This window comes from Corvus hawaiiensis, chromosome 8 (assembly GCF_020740725.1).
Source record: "Corvus hawaiiensis isolate bCorHaw1 chromosome 8, bCorHaw1.pri.cur, whole genome shotgun sequence".
In the NCBI taxonomy this organism is placed as follows: Eukaryota; Metazoa; Chordata; class Aves; order Passeriformes; family Corvidae; genus Corvus; species Corvus hawaiiensis.
Window position 1 is genome coordinate 30,110,121 of NC_063220.1, and position 19,592 is coordinate 30,129,712.

Below are 19,592 nucleotides of genomic sequence, written 5' to 3' on the forward strand. Positions count from 1 at the left end.
TCATTAACTTTATCAATGAACTGTACCTTCTTCTCGGCTATCTGAAGAATTTTGGTTATCCAGTGAAAGGGTGTAGTAATATGAGGAAAATCTCATTCACAGGATCAGCTGAGAGAGTTTCAGAAAAGGCTTTGTGGAAAGGGGAAGGGCAGTAGGGAGAACATTAGAAGATACTGTAATGAAAAGCCAGCAGAAATGTGTCTTTTTCCAAGGAAAATGGGAAACGCTGAAGAGAGAATGGGTCTCTGCGGGCTACTTAAACAAGTAAAACTAAAATATGAACTGTGCTAGAAACAGAAAACTGGAGGGTCACCAAAACAGGATTTTATATTCCAAGTTTAGTACACAGGAGAGAAACAGGGACAGCATGAGGATACACTGAAACAGCTGCCAAGAGGTCAAAAATAACATGAAAATACTGTGTTTTAAGTCCTGACGGCATGATAACACAAAATTACTTGACCAAGAAAATATTAATTGTAATTAATTTGTAATAAGGAGATAAATTTTGAGACCAGTTCTTACTCTCCCTAAAACTAATTGGACTTTTGCCATGAAGTTTATTGGGAAGGAGATTAAACTTTAAATAATGGCTTGCTTAAGAAATCATTGATGTAATTATGAACTGCTGGGAAAAAGTAACTAAGAAATACATAATGAAATATCATCACTTGAACAAGTGCATCTGATGTGTCCCTTCAGGTATTTAAAGAACTGATGGAACAGCTAGTTTCTAAAAAACCCCAGAGAGAATTGAGGAAGTATCAGGAGACTAATAAAGTGTCAGCATGCCAGAAGTCTTTAAAAACTGAAAAAAGAGTAACTATGGAAACTATTGTCTTATGGGCATGGCTCCAAATTGAAACAAATACTATAAATAGTGCAGCTAAAGGGGGAAATGTATTTGTATGGAGATGAATAGTGTAACAAGACCCTGATATGGCACAGGTGTACTGCAGTAAACCAAGCCAGGCCAATTAGAATGTTTATCCCTCCACATCTTTTATGATGAAGCCAGAAGATTAGCAGAGAACAGAACAACATCAGGACTTTACGAAGGCATTTGATGCTGTGCCACGTAATATCTTAAGGAAATTACTGAAACAAGTCAGCTGGGGCTGAAATTCATTTAAAGGTATCAAAGGCTGGCCACTGAACTGTAGACAGAAAGTAAATCTGAATAGCAGTCAGCATTGTCAAGGATAAGCAGACAGTAGTATCCTTTAAAGGTCAAGATATGGTCCAATATCTGGAGGATAAGGCACTAGTTAAATGTGAAAGTGGTTACAAAAGTAGGAAGACTGATTAACAGCACAGAGGAGAGAGGTTCAGATTGTTCTGTAAGGTTACTCTGGATCTCATAAAGGGAGGCTAAACATAAAATGAAATTAGTAAGTGATAACATTAAGCATTAACAGTACTTTGTGCCCATTAGGGAACAAATAAATTTTATGAACTACAATTACAATTTTTTGTGTATGAAAGAATTTGTCTTTTTTAGATGCTTATTCAGACTTTATAAAGCTAATCAGAAAACTGAAAATCAGAAAGCAGCACCATCAGTAGCATTAATGAAATTATAATTTCCTTGATATCTTTCCTTATCGGACAGAAATATTCCCTTTTAATTGTTTATGTTGCTTAGATTAGGTTGGGATTTGCACACCCAACCGGTACCATCAGAGGGCTCCATACTCTGAAGTTTTCCTTGTGAATGAGGGTGGTGTGGCAGTGGTGGGTGGTAAGGAATGAAGGTTTGGATACTGGGCATTTCTGTGATTGTCCTGGGTCAGACCAAGGACTTACCCAGGATAGTACAGTCCCTTTAACAGTGGCTGAAAATGGGTGTTTACAGAAGATGAAAGGCATGACAAGCACATATAACAGTCTTCAGTAACTCCTTCCTGGACTTCATTAGTTTTCAGCTTAGGGACTCTGAGTCACTTGTGGTTTTAGTAACTCTAAAGGATTCCCTTTGCATTAATTTTTCCAGCCTTCCCTTCAATGAACAAAAATTTCTAGCACTGGCACTGTCCTTTAGTCTTACAACTCTTAGATCCACTGCAGAAGGTACCACCTCCTTTTGTTTGCTCTGAAGCCGTTGCTATTAACTGCAACTGACACCCTCTAATTCCTGTATTGGGAGACTGGGCAGAGTCAGACTCTGGTTACCCCATTTGTGCCACTTGTGCTGCAGTGCATCTCTACCTCATATGCCCTTGGTTGCCTTTTTCACAGACTGATTGTCCTTTAATCCAAGTAGTAGATTAGCTTTTGCCTACACTGAAGCCATTTTTCCAGATTCATGAGTAGGTTCTCTGGCCCCAGAAGTCACAAGATTGCCTCAGAATTGTATCTTTGATGTTTTAAAGTATGCTTTATGGCCTTGCAAGAGAAGCCTGAATGCGTGAACTGAATGCAATTGCTGAAATGAAGTCCCCTGAATAGGGAAGGAGAGACATTTTGAGATGTATGAGCTACTGCATGCACCTCACTGGAGAGTTCCCAGCAATTGTGGGGCTTCCCAGCATCTCAAACAACACCAAAGCAGAAAACAGCAGGCAGAGACATTTCCAGGAGAGCTGTAGCCTCACTGCTGAACTTGGTGTCAGGGTGCCTGGCAGAAAGAGGGAGGGAGACTCGCTCTAGAGCTAAGAATAAACACTGCTGCTCTGCCTTGGATTTTCCTAGAGTGTAAAAGGGGGACTTCTGCCATCATCCTTATTGTCTGAGCATTTGAGGAGGCTCTTGCTTTGCTATCTGAGAACAAACAAAGAGGTTCCTGGTTAGATACTGTGCCTAGTGCTCTAAATTGTCATACATCAATGTCTGTCTCAGTTAGCAAAGGATGCTTGTCACACTGCACATTAACTCTACAGAGTCATGGTTTTCACTTAGGGTCTTAAGTTTTGGGATGGTTTTTTGTCTTTCTGTCACCAGTCTGTGGATTTTACTTCAGTTCTATGGTATTTCAAGAATATTTTGCACATAATCATTCTCAAGTATGTGCCTTCGCATGCTTGAAACACTTGACATGTCCATTAAAGACAGAGAATGACTGAAAAATTGCAAAGAATTTATTTCCGTGAAACTTCAGGGATTAGATGCTAAGTTTAGTCAGTGCACGTTTTACAACTGTCCCTCCATGCTGATTTTGATCCTTCCTTTTATCTGTCCTTTAATATTTTGCTTTTCTCCTCAGAAGTGACATATTAACAGCAGGAAAAAAAAACCCAAAATGCTGTCTTTAATTCCTCTCTGGTTTTTCTTTCCTGAAAACCATGTCTGTAGCCTTTTTGCCCTATGCTTGCACAGTCCACTGAGCAATAACACATCGTTTTTTATTCCCAAGTGGGAAGGCAGAGCTGGAACTCTGAGTCTTGCTGAGGTCTGAGAAAGGGGGTTTCTTTTATAACTTGCAGATAAAAACCTGCTACAATGAAATACAAAAGAGTTTTCAAATAGTGAGGATGGGGTTGCCCAGCTCTGTGCTGTGCTCTGCTGCTAACGCACAGCAGTTTTCCCAAAACAGAGCGCAACACAGGTGGGGCTGGACTTTGTAATCATGGGGAGGGTTTGTTTGTGGGGAGGAAAGGCATACACAGCCCCTTTCCCCCTTGCTTTAGGGCATGAATGAGCTTGTGCCTTTTAGGAAAGAAGCCACACACCTCTCCAGCTGGCTGGCAGCCTCTCTGCCTTTCTGCTGTAGAGTCATAGCCCTGCAGCAAGATCTTGCTGACCTACCTGGGGGACTGTGAGTGCCAGGCTGAGGCAGGAGAGCTGAGATTGTTGAACCTTGCCAGGCAAGAGCTGTGTGTCACAGCTCACATTTCCTGGTACGTGCATAACGCTAGGAAATGCTGCTTCTCTCTCCTAGTGTGAGGTTACTGTAATAACAGACACATTGTTGAACTACAGAAGTTGGTAAGATTCTGTTTATCTAAATGTTGAAAGTCTGAGAGGTTGCTGTTGTGGCAAATTCTTTGCAAGCTTTTGCAGTTCTAAACACATGACCCTCTGCTGTCTCTACCGATGTGCTGCCATTGGCAGGCTTTCCATTACATAATGTTGACCCATATTTGTGGTATGTGACATTTTTTGCTAAACACTGTCAGGGATAATCTGTCACAGAATAAATTTTCTGATTATATGCTGAGACTCTGTCATCCTTTGGCACAAACATAACTTGTGCCTCAGACAATGCTATTCCTTGTTAAGACAAGCAGAGTATAGTTCTCTCAGGTAAGAAAAATATCATGAGAGCATTGTGTGCTCTGAGACTGAAATACTTAGGACTAAATTCATTGCCAAGTGATTGCATGGAATCACACCTGGGAGTAATTTGAGCTTTAAAAAATGTTAATCCCTCGCCCAGGTGATGGGAGGAGTGATAGGCTGAAGGAAGCCTGAAGTGTGACTCTGCAAAATACTGTCTCAGGCAGGTCCAGATTTAGAAAAGTGGAGCTATGGAAAAGATTTTTCTGCTCTACACTTACACTGGAGTCTGTGCCAGTATTTGGAGAATTAATCAGTCTTAAAAAAAAAATTGTAATGGTGTGGGGAAAGAAACAGATATAGCTCAGCCAAGGGTTATTGCTACAAGGTAGCTGAGAAATGAGAGGCCTTTGAGGAATGGGAACACCCCCAAAGCTGTCCCCTTTCAAAGAGCTATGCAAAATCCATCTGTTCTTAAAAACCTGATTTCAGTTGCATAGAATAAGAAGTAGAGGAGAGAAAGGTCTATAAAATAGAGGCAGAGAGAATAAAATGGGAATTCTCTCAGTATTCAAGAACAGCGTCTGTTTCAAATGGACCTTATATAATGTTATAGCAAAGAAGTAACAAGATTGTGTGAGCTGCTGAAGCGTCTGCCACATTGTGGAAGGGAATGAATGTGGAACATAGGCTGAGAGACTAAATACACCATCTTCAGAGAAAGACATTTTCCAGCCTTACGTAGGAGATGACTGTGTGCTAAGAACAGTTGCAATATCAAGGAGAAAGGTTTTGCTTCAGTGCAGGGAATTAATGCTTGTCAGAGACAAAATTAAAAGCTGATGAATGCAGTCTCATCCACTTTCATTTCTTCCCTCTCTGATTCTATATTTGTCCTCATTCTGTCTGCGCATTCATTCATATATTCCTCTCCCTTCCCACCTCCCCATTGACTCACACTCTCCCTTCCTGTTATTACTTCCTTTTCATTTTCTCTTCCTTTAGGTTCCCTTCCCACTCATTCCGTTTCTCCCCTGCCTGACCCCTCTGCACACATTTTCCATCCTGATGGAAAACATCAGAGAAATAAAGGGCAGGAAAAAAAAGATGAGCAAGGAAGTGTGTGTAAGTGTGTGTAATGAGTACACAGCCCCAGAAGGGTGCTCAGTATTGCACTCTCTCCCCAGGATGTACAGGTTTTTGAAGGTGTCAGAGGAATCCAAGCTCCTAAAACCTATTCCTTGCTTCTAGGCTGCAGCACTTGGCAGTGGCTTTGTGAAAGGCAACACCAGAGTTCATTTTCTGAGATTAGTGTCCCCAGAAACCATCATAACAAATGGAAGGATCCCAAAGTCCAGTGGTAGTGGAATGACAGACACCTAGCTGTGCAATAGGGTTTGCTACTGTGCCAGATCAGTGAGGACTGAGAGGACACTGGGAGGTCTTGGGACTGCAGAAAGAGAAATGGGACTTTTAGGGACTCTGGATTTGCTGTCATGCAATGCTGACCAAGAAACATCACAGCCTCAGTCTTGATGGGAGCCTGTGTGCAATGAACTGCTGTTTCTCAAAGCAGCCAGTGCTGGTGTCTCAAGATCAATGGCTAAATGGTGTGAATTTTGGTTTGGTGAAACAACAAACTGGTGCCAGGAATGCTTGTTGTAATGTGTGGTAGGAAATGGGCTCAAAACACTTTCCAGTCTGGAAATTGGTGATCCCATCCCACCACGGTGAGCTTGATCCCAGAGTCAGTCTGTGACCTGGAGAAAGCAGTGCACTCCTGCAGCTCCTGAGGCCCAGAGGCTGCTCCTTTGTCCAGCCTGTGGGCCTGTGCTGAGGAAGGAACTGAGCTGTCACACCTGATGATGCTGCAGTGGTACACACCAGTTTAATCTATTAGCCTATTACTCTTTAAATTTTCTTCTTTTCTGGCCCTGTTCTTGTTCCTGAAGCTCGGAACTGATAAATAAGTGCTTTTCAAAAAAGCTTGATAGGAATGGCACTGCTACCACGTGGATTATTTCTCCTTCCCACAAAAAGGGCAGGTGGGAAGTGTGCAGAGCAGATAGCCAGAAACGGCTAATTCCCATACCCTCTTTTGCAATCAATAACCTGCCATCTTTTCTATGTTTATCAATCTAAAGCCGGCTAATATTTCTTTCTGCAAATACTTGCATAATCGAAGGATCAGAGTGGACGGCAGAGCCCTTGCAGTTCGGTGGGATTGCACGCAGCAGTCATGGTGGGCTGCGCGCTTGGAGAAGGGGAAGTCGCTAACAGTGGCTTGGGGGTGGTTTTGCCTTGGGCGACTCTCTCGGGTTACGGGGTAACCTCGAAACAAACCACGCCGCGGCGGTGGGCAGCTGTGCTCGAGGCCGGCCGGCTGGAACCCCGACCGGCCGTTCGCAGGGCCTGACCCGGAGGGCTGGGACTCCCCGGCAGCTTCCCGTGGAGGCGCGGCCTCCGTTACATAAGGAGCGGAGGGGGAAGGGACGGTTCCGCGGCGGCGGCGGCCGCGGCCCCTTTAAACGCGGATCCCGGGGCGCGCCGGGCACCCGCCTCGCTGCTGCCCCCTCCCCGGCTCGCTGCGGTGACAAATCCGCTCCTCGCCCGCCTCCTCCGCCGAGCGCTCGCAGCCGAGCCGGGCGGCGCCGGGAAGCGCTGCCGCGCGGCTCTGCACCGCAGCCGGCCAGCCCCAGCCCCAGCCCCCGGCCAAGCCACAGCAGGAGCGGCGAGGGGCGCGATGGAGGCTCCGCGCCTGGCGCACACCATGAGCAGCCCCACGAGCCCCTGCGAGGAGGTGATCAAGAACCTCAGCCTGGAGGCGATTCAGCTCTGCGATAGGGACGGTAAGCCCGGGCTCGGCGCGGCTAATCCCTGCAGACGTAAGATGCTGCTGCCCTCATGGATGCTAATGCAAATTAATCCCACGTCGTATGGTCCTTTGTTATCCCCCAAGAATTTGTAGGTGCAAGTGCTCCCCACCCCTCTCGCCGCCGTCGCCACCCTCCTGCCATTGAGAACAAAAGAAGAAGAGAAGGTTGCACCTTGCTGGAGGGAAGGGAGGGAAAACCGCCGCTCCCTAAGCCGTGCCTGGCGTTGCAGTGCGATTACCCCGGGCAAGCCTGATGCACAACCCTGCCCCTGCCAGGAATGGACGCTGGGGCTTGTTCTGGGAGAGGCAGCAACGAGAGCCAGAGCCCGCGCTGCGGAGAGTCCGGAGCTAGGGATGGGGTAGTGGCCCTGGCGGGGTTTTGTTGCCCGCGGTCTCCAAAGTCCTTTGTATTATAGGGCAATTCCTGTGCTTCAAATACACGGGCGGATGTGCCGGCTGACGTGGGCAAACGGCCAGACTTGTTGCCAGTGGCTCGTGAGAGCCATGGGGCGGCGAGCGGACCGAGCTTGGGGCTGGCAAGACGGGGCGCGGGGGGAAGCCGAGAGGGAGGCGGTTCAGCACCGCGGACAGCAGCGCGGCGGCGGGCCCGGTGCGCCGTGCCCGGCTCCGAGCCGCGCTTCCCGCCCGCTCCCCTCCGCGCCGCGCCTGGCGCCCGCCCCGCCGCGGGAGACCGCAGTGCCCTGGGGACAGCGGCTGTCAGCCCGTCCGTCACCCCGCAGGCAGATGAAGTTTGGTTTCAGAGCCGCGGGTGCGGGTGTTAAAGGTTGTCTGTGTTGAAGCAAGCAGATAAATGTCAGGTGGTGACGAGGGACAGCCAAAACAAGTGTACGTGCTCGAAGCGGCACTGAAGGCTGACTAGGGGAGAAGAGAGACGTGTCGTTTGTACACAACTGTGATTGATAAAACTAAACAGGCGCGCTGACTGTCAAACAATGAACTAATATTTTCTCGTAGAGGAATAATTTGTGGCATACAATTTGTGCTCATATACCAGATGATTCCTCTCTTGTCATTTCACATCGAACTATTGAAAATAACTTCTCATTTTTGGATGCAAAATGTGCTTTGGGTGTGGAATTTATGTTACCTAGTAAATGTACCAAGGAACGGAGATACTGGATCAGTGATTGGTACAGTTGAATTAATGAAACTATTTCCTTGTCGTGAGTCTATTTTTGGAGCATAACTGTTAAAGCTGATAGAGGGAGTCAGGCCAGTTTTCTCCGTTATTTTTTAAAAATTATGATTAAATATTTCATTTTTTTTCACCTAGGCAGACTCTAACATTTAAAAAGCTGAATTTTGGTAAGCTCTTTATTTTTCTTGTAATAGAAAAAAAAAATTATAAGGTATTGAAAAGTCTCAGTTATTCTTTTTCTAGCTACATTAGCAATTCTTTGATTTTTTTGTTTTAATGTTTTAATTTAGATATGTGCACTTCCATCCGTTCATGCCTTACTCACTGCCACAGGACACAGGAAACTGAGCTGTGTTTATAGTAGTGGAGGTTAGACTGGTTTTTTGTTAAAACACCTTTTCACATATATTCCTTTTAATTAATAGTAGATACAAATAAAAATAGATAAGTTATGCAGTCTTTCATATTTTTGTACCCTAAGTAATGGTAGTGAAGTAGTCCATGTTTATCATGACAAACTCTGTTTGGTTTAACATACAATAGTGAAGGACTTCTCGATTCCTATGGAATAATGTCATACAGACAAGCGAATGGAAAAATGTAGTATTTTTCATTTCAGTTCCTTTTTGATTAGACTTCACTGGAAAACAACTTTCCTGCAGATGTGGCTTTATAAACTAAATTCATCAAGCAAGCTGCCATCATCCAGGACCGTTGCTTTCCCAGTACATGGTTGAATTTCCAAAGGAGGTGCCTATGTTGGGGATGGGAGAGAGACAACTCAGTGCCTCAGCTGGCACAGGGCTGTTCTTGAGCACACTCCGGTATTTCCTACAGGTGGCACTTATGCATTAAAAAGCTTGTTTTAATGGGAACACAAAACAAGGAAGCAAAGGTGAAGGCATTCATCTTTGAGATAAGCGTACAAATGTATATGCAATACATTTAGATCCCTGAGTGTCTACATGGGTGTATTTGTATCATAAATACTTGCGTTTATTTTAGGGTATCTTTGTTGAAGAAAGTGAGGTTCTTAAGGTGATTAGCATCACTGAGGTAAAACAAAGTCTTGCAATAAATAGCAATGTATTACACATAGTAAATTATAAATATGATAGATTTGTATTCTGAAAATATCCTTGGTCTTTAAGCTGTAGTAACTGTACAGACAGCCAGTGAAATCATAACTTTATACATCCAACTATGACAAATTTTGCAACACAGTTGGAATTGCAAGCAATGCTGCAGTAAAAACATAAGCAGTAATGGAAAATTTATGTAGCAAAATATTTTTCTTGTTTTCTAAGATGAGAGGATTAATATTGAGATGTTTTGTATTCAGCAAAGTGCGTTATACCTTCTGTGGAGATATATACAGGAGCCACAAATCTAGAAACTGGAGTAAGCAATTAATAACATCATGAGAGTTCAACTATTTATGGATTTTTTCTGGGGTTTTTTCAGCGTTGTTTTTGCAGGCATTGTCATCTCTCTTAATGAATCAAAGCAATTTAAAAACTTACAAATGTTAAATAAGAGATAATAAATGTATGAATTTTGGAAATTTCTTTTTAGAAAAAATCTCCTGATATGGTTTGGTTCTAAGTGAATGCAACATTCTAAAGGCAGTTATGAGCTGTTATTTACTAAGGCATCTTGCATTATTTGCTCTTATTCTCCTACAGGGGTCTGATAGCACAGCTCAGTGTTAGTCTGACGCTCAGTCTAAAGTGTAGTTCCTTAGGACTCTCCTGAACTCACTCTGTGTACAGGAAAACGTGTAGCATTTGTTATTTTCCTTTGCCACATTTGAACATTGTAGCCATACTTCTATAAACTTGGGCCAGGAGTGAATGTTTAATCAGTGCTGAACATTCTGGTGACCTTTTTATAAAATTTGTATTAGCCTCACCTGGGGATTAAACCTTTAGTAGATGGATGGATGTCTTTTGTGTCATGACCATGCCAATGCTATGGAAATATAGCTGATGCCAGGAAACCTTAAGTCTTGGAAGAAACCAAGCTTTTCACAGGCTTGGTAGAACGGCCTTGGATGTCAGCAGCTGAATTCCCCAAAGCTGCACTGTGGCTGTGCCGTGCTCCTGCTACAGATGATGCACTTTGGCTGCTGGGTCCTGCCAGGCTGAGAGCCGTGACGCCGTCATCCACTCCCCCTGCTCTCACGTTGGCATAAACAGAGGGAAAGCAGAAGACACCTATCAAAACAACACCTGTCAAAATGCAGAAAGAAGAAGAGTAGAGAAACAAACCTTCAAAGAGGATGCTGGAACTTGGGATGCACAGACAAGGGAGTCAGGCAAGAAAACTGGATCTGGAGACACTAACAGACTGGAGGCAGTGGCTGGTCAAGGGCAGAAGAACAGGAAAGACTTGCAAGCTGGGGATTAGGTTAAATGGGAGGGCAGAAGTGGACAAAATAACCCTGAATGAGAATAGGAAAAGATAAAGGAGCAAGGAAGGCAATCTAAGTTCAGGCAGCATGCCCAGGGAAGTAAAACTGGGGGGGAAAAGGTGAGGGGATGTTCACCCAGATTAGATTAATTTGAAGAATGAGGATTGGGAACCTGTGAAGAGTAAACCTGGTGACCTGTGTGCAAAGAAGAGACAAAAATTACAAGAGGGGGGCTGCTGGGCAGTTTGGACCATAGAGCTCAGGAGTAAAGGAATGGAACTAGGACTCGCTGAGCAGAGAGACTGGGACTGAAAGGACAGCCTTAGGAATGAAGAACAGGACTTCTGAAGCGTGACTGGGGAAGAAGGAAGTGGGACAGGAGCAAGTTCAAGGACCAGGGCACAAGAGGCTGTGCTTTGGTGTGACCACCAGAGAAGGGTCAGTGTGTATCAGTGCATGACATCTTCCAGAGCCACACACGACCCCAGGATGCCAAATTCTCCTTGTTCATTTGCCAGCAGAGAAGGGTACCATGGAGTACTCAAGAGTCAATGGCTGCTGCTGACTTCAGTGAGAGTAGGACTTTAAAAAAAATGCTTTGAGAGAGAACATTAACCACCTTAAGTAACTTTCCTGTGCCTTAGTTTTCCATGTGTTAAATGGAAGCGTATTGCTGCCTCCCCTCCTGCAATGTTTTCAAAATAAACAAATGAATGTTAATCAGACAGACACTGTAGTAGCCTGGAAAACACATGAGGTGCATGGAAAAACCCATGATGAAATTCATAATTTTATCTTCAGAGAAGAATATGAATAATGTGTAGCAAATAAGTCCTGGGACTACACACTGAACAACAGCAAATAACTGTTACAAGAAAAATAGTTCATTATGTACGCACTATTCATTATGTATGCTGAATGAGTCAGAATTTATGTGGAAAAATAAGTATGTAACCATGCAGTTAAAGGCTATATCATAATCTAAACAAAGTGCCCAACTTCAGGTTATTAAATTATGCTTCATTCTGGTATTTTCTAACCATTGATGGCTTGAACTATACAATCTCATTAAAGTGTTTTTAAAGCTTTTTTTCTGTCTTCATATATTTGAAGATAGTATTTAGGCAGCAGGATCAGGGCTGGAACTGGTGTCTTGGCCAGTTTCAATCAATTTCATCACCTTCCAAACACTTGGCACCACCACAACTGTTTAGTCTAAAAGGCTTGTATAAAAACATTACATCATATAAGCTAAGATGTCAGTTCTGGTTTATGTAAACAGCTTGCATCTTTGGCTTTCCATGTTATTTGAGCATGTCTCATGTTTTCTAATTTATTTCAGGAGTTTATTATCATGCTGGACTTATTGGAGGATTCTGAAAGATTTTTCTGTAGTTCATTAATTGGGGTTTTCATTGCCATATTGTGTACACATTCACCTTTCAGACAGAAGGGATGAAGTGGCATCATCCAGTCTCTGGATGTGATCTTCAAATCCCCTTTTTGGCATTATGGACCAGTATCACTGCTATTTCTGAAATGTCATCATGTATGTCTAAGAGATGGGAAAAAATTGAATGTCTAGGTAGACTCCCACATGAAGGACAATTGAGAGATCCAAATTTCACAGTAATTCTTAGTTTCCTGAATCTTTGTTGCTGATTAGTTGTTTGGTTTCTTAAAAAACTATGGCACTTCTGAGCACAGTTCATGTTTTCTGTGTCCAACATAATAGAGAAGTGCTTGTTTTTGTGATATTTTGATAGGACACAAAATTCAGAGTTATGTTTATTGCTGTTTTTTTCCTCTCCCCGGCTGCAAATTTAGAGATTTAAATTCACTCTCTTCAAAATGCAAACTGTGCTAAGAAATGTATTTCTTCCAAAGAATTATGTCTAACCTGGCTGAACTTGAACATTATGATGAAGGGGGAGGTTTTGTGACAAACAATAATGCTGCTTCAGGTAGGAGTTAAAATCTAGTACATCACGCCAAAAGCTCTCTTGCTGCAAAGAAAAATACTTAATACTGTTTCAGCTTTACATGCTTGGCAGAGACTAAGATTTCACATGTAATATTCCTCACTGATAGAACAGAAAAATACTAAATGGAGCCAAGCAACAAGTCTTCATGAATGATCTTTAGAGCTGTGGAAGAGAAGAAGACAAATGATTTGCCTATGTCTTCCACTTCAGCAAGTATTTCATCCTGTCTTGGTTTATGTCACAAGTAATGATGTCTCCAGTTAGTGAGCCTTTGCTGGAAACTGGCTATTCAATATCCTGGTGTCAAGAAATGTAGTCATCCAAATTCTTCCTTTATATTCATGAATTTTTAGGGTTATTTTCCTTCCTTCTTTCTCCTCATCTTCTTTTAGAGCTTTATGACACTCAAACCTGTGTAATTGATTATGAGCTATTTTGTCTGGCAATGACCAAGTTATATATTATTAGCTATTTATATATTGCCTGCCATTCTATTTGTGCCCCTTTTCATTCAATTATTCTTCACTGTAACTCTACGAGATCCCTTATAAAGCTACTGAAATGCTTGATGTGTAATTATGCCAGATTCACCAAAAGAATCACTGTTTTTCCCAGTGCTCATATTGCAGGAATGAAACTCAAACATATAATATAGCTTTTGTAGTTAATTTCTAGTCATTTTTATACTTAAAGCATTTTAATCATCAGTGTCTCCTGTGTATGTCCCTTCTTCTTTGTGTTTGTTTCGGATTAGAGTTCCCAGATGCATTCTTTTATTTATTCTGTAACAGAATCCCTTGTAGCACTTCCTGCCGATACTTCTAAGCCATTTGTGCTTGCAGCTCCTTCTGTTTAATGTTGTCTGCAGTGCACAAGTGTGATCTCTCTTTAGATCATTCACAAAGACACAAAGCCTGGAACCAGCCACAGGCTCTATGGTAGCCCAGTGGACACCTGAGCTCCTTACCTCTTTTGCCATATGTCAGTCTCACTTCTGCCAGCCCTTGTTCAGCCCTGCAGATCAGTAGTTCTCAGTGAGTACAATGGCAGGAGGAATCATTTAGGGAAGAGAAATTCTAACCCCTCCAACCTCTGAGAAGCAGTCCTCTAGAGGGAGAAGCCAAGCCCACCCTCACTTAAAATTTCACGTATCTTCTGCAAATCTCAAAGACTAAAGCTGTTTTTATTAAGGAAAAGTTAAGCTATTACTAATTCACCTCTTTTATCTTTCATCTTAAACTAGATTTTTCTATTTTACTAGCAATTTTATTCTCAGCCTACTAATCTGGTAGCTCTTCCACCTCTTGTAAGACGTGTTCTGAGCTCATGTTTCCAAATTCACAATTTACCCTGCCGTTCTGCCTGTATGATCCAGGTCAGAGTACACCCAGAAGGCCAATTCAGTCTCTACAGCAGCTTTCCGGTGAGATTCCTGGTTCCAGAGCCATAGCTTCTAGAACAGGCAGAGTATCCCTTCTGTCATGTAAGGTGTGTTGAGGAGAGACTCTATCATATTCTTATTTAGATTTCTCTAGTATTTCATCATTGATTTTTGAATGGGTTCCAGTCAGGCATTGTTGTGTTCTGTTGTCTCCAAAGACTTGCTGAAGCCTGTCTTCCTGACCTTGGTTTTTCATTCTGGGACTTCTCTGCCGCATTAGTTTTCCATTTTTTCTCCCAAAATCTAGGAAGATCTCCTCCTTTACCCATTCCTTGTAATTTCCTCCGTCTTTTATTGTTCATGGCTTCTAAACAGCCAGTTTGGAGACCCTGCCTTTTCTGAATAAGGTCTTTTTCAGCCCCCTTTGTGCTGCTGAAGTAGTGGCAGTACCTTTCACCCCAACTGAGGAGGTAATCTTTAAAAGTCGTCCAGTCTGAGTTTTTCTTAGACCACTCAGGACAGTAGGTACATCTTCTGTTCTGCCAGCATGCATGGCCTTTCGTGCTTTTTGTGACCTGAAGGCTATATTTAATTCTGGCTGAACACAGCCCACAGTCTTAAGCTATGTCTTCTGTTCTCTTTTGACAGAATTTTTAAGCATTTTCCTTGCAGACCACTTTCTTCAAAAATTTTTAAGCATAGCTGGAGAAATACTGCCAATTAAATACCGACAGTGCCAATTCAGGATATGTGTACAAAACATATCACTGCTATAGAAAATTATGAACAAAGACAGTGTTTAGGTAGTTGGAGCTAAAGAAAGCTCTGCTCCAGGATCACTTTGCGCGGTTTCCTCACTAGGGTTTGTTATACAGTGGAGCATTCTTTATTTGACCTTGAAATTTTTTCCTTCAGCACAGAAGATTTGGTTAGAATTCATTGTGGCATTTGTAACTGAATCAGTTTTCACAGTGGTGTTTGTAGTTGAATCATTAGTCAATTTTATTTTATTGTTCTCAGAGTGTTCTTGTTTTATTTCTGCTTGAATGAACAAGGTGTTTTGCATGGATGTTTCCAAAAGCAATGATCAGCTGTACTGTTTTCATAACCTAACAACTGTTTCTCTGAGCCTTGACAGGCCTAGCTGCTGCCAAGAAAGGGAAGCCTTAAAACTAGTTTGGTGTTGCTCTTTCATTCCTGTGGAGTGACAGAAAGTATTAGCAGGGTTGCACTTTCTTAGTTCCAAGTGTGGAGCGGAGTCTGGAGTTTATTTCTCCAGTACTGGAGAAAGTCAGACCCAGCTGGCAGCTCTAGGAGAAGCACAGTTGAAGGAATTGCCGTATTAAGCTTTGTTAGGAAAAGTCTTGTTAGAATTTTCTTGTTAGGAGAATTATTTGGTTTGTAATAATCAGAAGTATCCCATAAATTTCTTTCCTGAGCTGTTCCATTGGCTTCAGTAAGACTTTATGTAAAAACCAATTTGCATTCATAATGTGGCATGATCAAGCTCTTACAACTACTGTATTTTCCTAGTCTTTGGTGTGTGTACTGCATCTTATTTCATACAGATAGGCATCTCATTTGGAATTTTTCTAAGCTGCAGTTTATCTGGATTTAATCTGTCTTTTTTTATAAGACAGATTTATATATTTCTATATATATTTAACCAGTATTTGTAATCTGTATTTATTTCTTGGCTAGAAATAACATTTTAAAAAGATCATTCTGAGCATTTTTTTACAGTTCACTTCTATGTGTACTCATAGTTGAAAACATTTGGACTTCAAAATGAGCAGGATAAAAAGATGTTAAAAGGCTCTTTCAGTCTTGGCCAGCTGTAAGTCCTAGTGTACAAGTATCTGTGGAGTGACTCATGCTGTGTCATTGTTCCTTTTAATGCAACATATGTAAAGGGAAATTATATGTGAGTTTATCTAAAGGAAGGGATAAAATTAAAAACAGGGTGTACAGCAGGTTGCGTTTTTTAATGCTACTAAGGTCCATCTTCCATCTGATGACATAAAGTAAATATTATGTACTTACAGTTTCGTGTTGAACTTTATGCTGATAATTTAATATAAATGTTCAGTGGTAAACGTGACTTTCAGAATGCTAATGTTTCTGATGAATTTCTAGCCTTAACACTTCCAGTGTTAATTCCAAGACTTATCCCTAATCACAGGAACTGAAAATCCCCTCAGTCTGAATCCAGTAGATGACAGGGAAGTTATGTCCCTCTTGTGTGGAACATACTGGAGTTTTCGGCAGTGTTACAGCTACTACCTTACTCTTCATGAAAGGACAAGTTTGGGCAGTAAGACTTCTCATGCCATTTATTGTGATTGTCTCACCTCTGCCCAGGTGTAGAGGTTACTTTCTTTCCCCCCTAGAGGGAGGCACCTGAAACTCCAGATACCATTCTTGGTTTCCTCTGTCTGTGAACAGCTCTGTGCCATGCTTTGGGACCCCGACACAAAGAATGTGTCACTTCCGTACTTCACTTTGTCACTGTTTAGGTAGCATGGAGTTCTTAAATCATACTTGATGTACAGGGATCTGTGTAGGGCGGCCTTTTTAGAGCATGAGGGTTTAATTTCAGGTTTAGTGACACATCAGGTAGCCAGGTGGGCCCAGCATGACTTGTGTGGTAGGAACATATCGAGTACTCTGTGCTTTCTCATAACTGGACAAGTGCAGGGAAGAACCAGGATCTCCATGTGAAAAAATAAAATAGTGATTCTCCTTTTTCTATTTTTGTATATTCTGTAATGCTCAGCTGGTTTCTGTGTTCCTTCCTTGAGCAGGCCACCAGGGAGCCCCTTAGGCTGCCTGGTGAGGCTGTCAGCCCTAGTGCAAGTGTGCAGTGCTGGACATGGAAGCCAGAGAGGGAAACTAAATCCTTCAGTGTATCTCAGTATGCTTATTAGATTAGCTCATATAGTAGGGAGTGGGATCTGGAAAGCATTCCTTGAGATGCTTTTAAATTCTCTAAATCCAAAAGATGAAAATCTAAGCAAAATATGAATTCTTTTTAAGTACCCTATCCAAGGGGACTTGTTTGGCATAGAGAATTTGTAGAAGGTTATGCAGCTATTCCTCTATAGCTAATCAATTTTTGTCTTGCCACGATCATGATTGGTGCCATTGTTGCAATCCAATGGCTGTTGATAGCTTGCATAATAAGACTACAGAAAAATCTGTAATGGAAACTATTGTAAGTATCCAACTGAGCTGTGCTTTTTTAAAAAAGCAATTTGAAAATTATCAAGGACCATGGATTTGAATCTGATGTTTTTAGAATTGTTGTAGGTTTCTTTTAACTTAATTACATCAAAACTTTGTTTTGAGTTTTCTCCTCTTCATTAGACAATTTTCATTAGATAACCTACAAGAGAGTTCTGTCACTAATGCCATCAGGACAGGAAGCTGATGAGCTACAGCTGAGACATTTAATAAATATGCAGCCAGTATGCTATACCGTGTCTGAGTGAGGGGTGAATTCCAATGTGGTGAAGACTTTACTGAAAGATTTCTTTTGACTCCAATATTAACAACTGTGTCATCTTTATATTCTAGTAACGGTGAAAAGCTTGAACTCATTGTAGCCTTCCTCTCGATAGGGAGTGTTTAGCAGGATCCTCTCATTTCTGCATGCTTGCCGGCCTTAAAGAAACCGGCAGCAACCTAAGTTATCTGTGAGCTCTCTGCTCTTGTCAGAGGTTCAAAAGTCAGGAACAGTCAACCAGTGGCAGACCTACATGGCCTTGACAATGTTTGGTTGCCCTAGTAAACCAGCTAAAAATGAAACAAAACAGAACAACTCCTGCCAAAAAAAAAAGGGCTCTCAAAACCCCTATATCCTTTATTTGTCAGGGCCTGAGAGAAAGTCTGAAACCAGCATACAATTCTGAAACATGCATGCAATTTAAATGTAAAAAAAACAAATTACAAAGTAGAATTTCCTGAACTCTTGTGAATATGTAATACATTTTAAATCACAGCTAAAAAGCACAAACTGGTGTAAACCAGAGCCAAATCCCATTCCTTACAAGAGATGTGTGTGAAAAGCACACAGCAATTGCCAGTGTGCTGCAGTAAAGAAATGCTCATTCATGCTGCAGACTGCCAGGGTGTCCAGAGAGTTACAAAAGCCCACTCATGCTGAGCACCCTACTTTCTCAAGGAAAATGCTTAGTAAAACTGTGTTCCCCAGCCTTGAGTTCTCTCTGCTGCCCTTCAAGTGATGAGTTTTGCCTTTCTGTCTGGGCTTCCCTTCGTTGAAAGGAAGTGGATTTTAAATGAAAAAAATCCTCGTGTGATCAAGGCACTTGCAGTTTTCAGGCAAGCTGGCAGGTCACATTAAAGCTCATGTGAATACAAGGCTGCGTCATCTTGCTAGATTTGAACTCACATGACTTAACTTGAAGTAGAGAACACATTTTGGTTTAGATGAAGACACAGCTGCAATAAATGGCACAAGTTGTTGCCAGCCAAAGAATGAGGTAAACCATAATGAATGAGGTTCACAGTAATAAACTAAAATGGAAGTGTTTGTTTATCTCTCTCTTTTGTTTAGTGACATGTGGAAGCACAAATCATGAAAGGCCACTCACTTCTCTAATACACAGTTAATATTAAAAGCAGTGGAAAACTAAGGGCAATGCTTTGCCTCAATTACAGTGTTAGATGAAGAGCACTGGAGCAATTAGGCCAGTGACCCAGAGCAGTGTAACTTGGATCGGAATCTGGCCCCAAGCAACTTGTCTGGGGTCATACAGTCAGTGCCTTCATCTATGAGATCTGTTTTCCTTTGTCCTGGAGACATAGGCAGTTCCACAGTCTCAGATGCAGCTGTACATTTTATTCACCAGAAGAGACAAACCTCATGCCATTGAAAGCGTCTTATCCCGTCCTGCTCCAAAATCTGCCCCTTTAGGAATCAACAGGGTGGGAGTCTGCTGAAAAATTTTACTCCCGGTTTTCAGCAAAACAGCACCGAGGTAGCATCCTTACAAAAATACACCACAAAATGGGCCTGACTGCAGTCTGAAGTATGGTCAGAATTTCACAATAGATAGATAATAATAGAGACCTGATAACACAGAGTTCTGCTAAATGAATGAAGTAGATGTGATAGATTGATCTGGGATAGATTTTATAGTGATGTTTCTGACATACTTACTTGCTTCCCCAATCTGGAATTCTCTATAACTGTAGGTATGCATTATACTCAAATTCTGGTATATGTAAGTGGCTGCAAAGTTCATTTTCATTTTTAAATGGCTTTTAAATTAACCTAGATGGTGGTTTAGAGCTTTTTACATCCCTTGTTGCCTTCTTTCCCTTTCAGCAACTGAGAAATGCACATTTTAATTAAAATTTGTTTTTCAAATGTATCTTGTAGCCAACACATGCTGAGAAGAGCCACTTACCACCCATGTACAGCGAGCTCGCTGTGCTGAACAAAATGGGAGCATTTAATTAGGAGTAAATGCTGGGGTGGCTTAGTGTTTGTGGCCTGCTATAATGTCCTGTTCGATTTCCAGAAGACAGAATTGCCCTTG

General features: G+C 42.1%; 1 protein-coding gene across 2 annotated transcripts in view; it reads left to right on the forward strand.

The window, feature by feature from the left end:
* PHYHIPL (phytanoyl-CoA 2-hydroxylase interacting protein like) overlaps nucleotides 1-19,592 on the forward strand; it is a 58,164-nt gene that overhangs the window by 16,595 nt on the left and 21,977 nt on the right. Inside the window, exon 1 of one of the 2 annotated variants that reach the window (XM_048310521.1) lies at nucleotides 6,838-7,064. The exons of the other annotated variant lie outside the window; for it this stretch is intronic. Coding sequence (XP_048166478.1) covers nucleotides 6,959-7,064 — 106 coding nt within the window. The 5' untranslated portion in view covers nucleotides 6,838-6,958. Of the gene's footprint in view, nucleotides 1-6,837; nucleotides 7,065-19,592 lie in introns of those variants that run through there. 2 annotated transcript variants of the gene reach the window in all.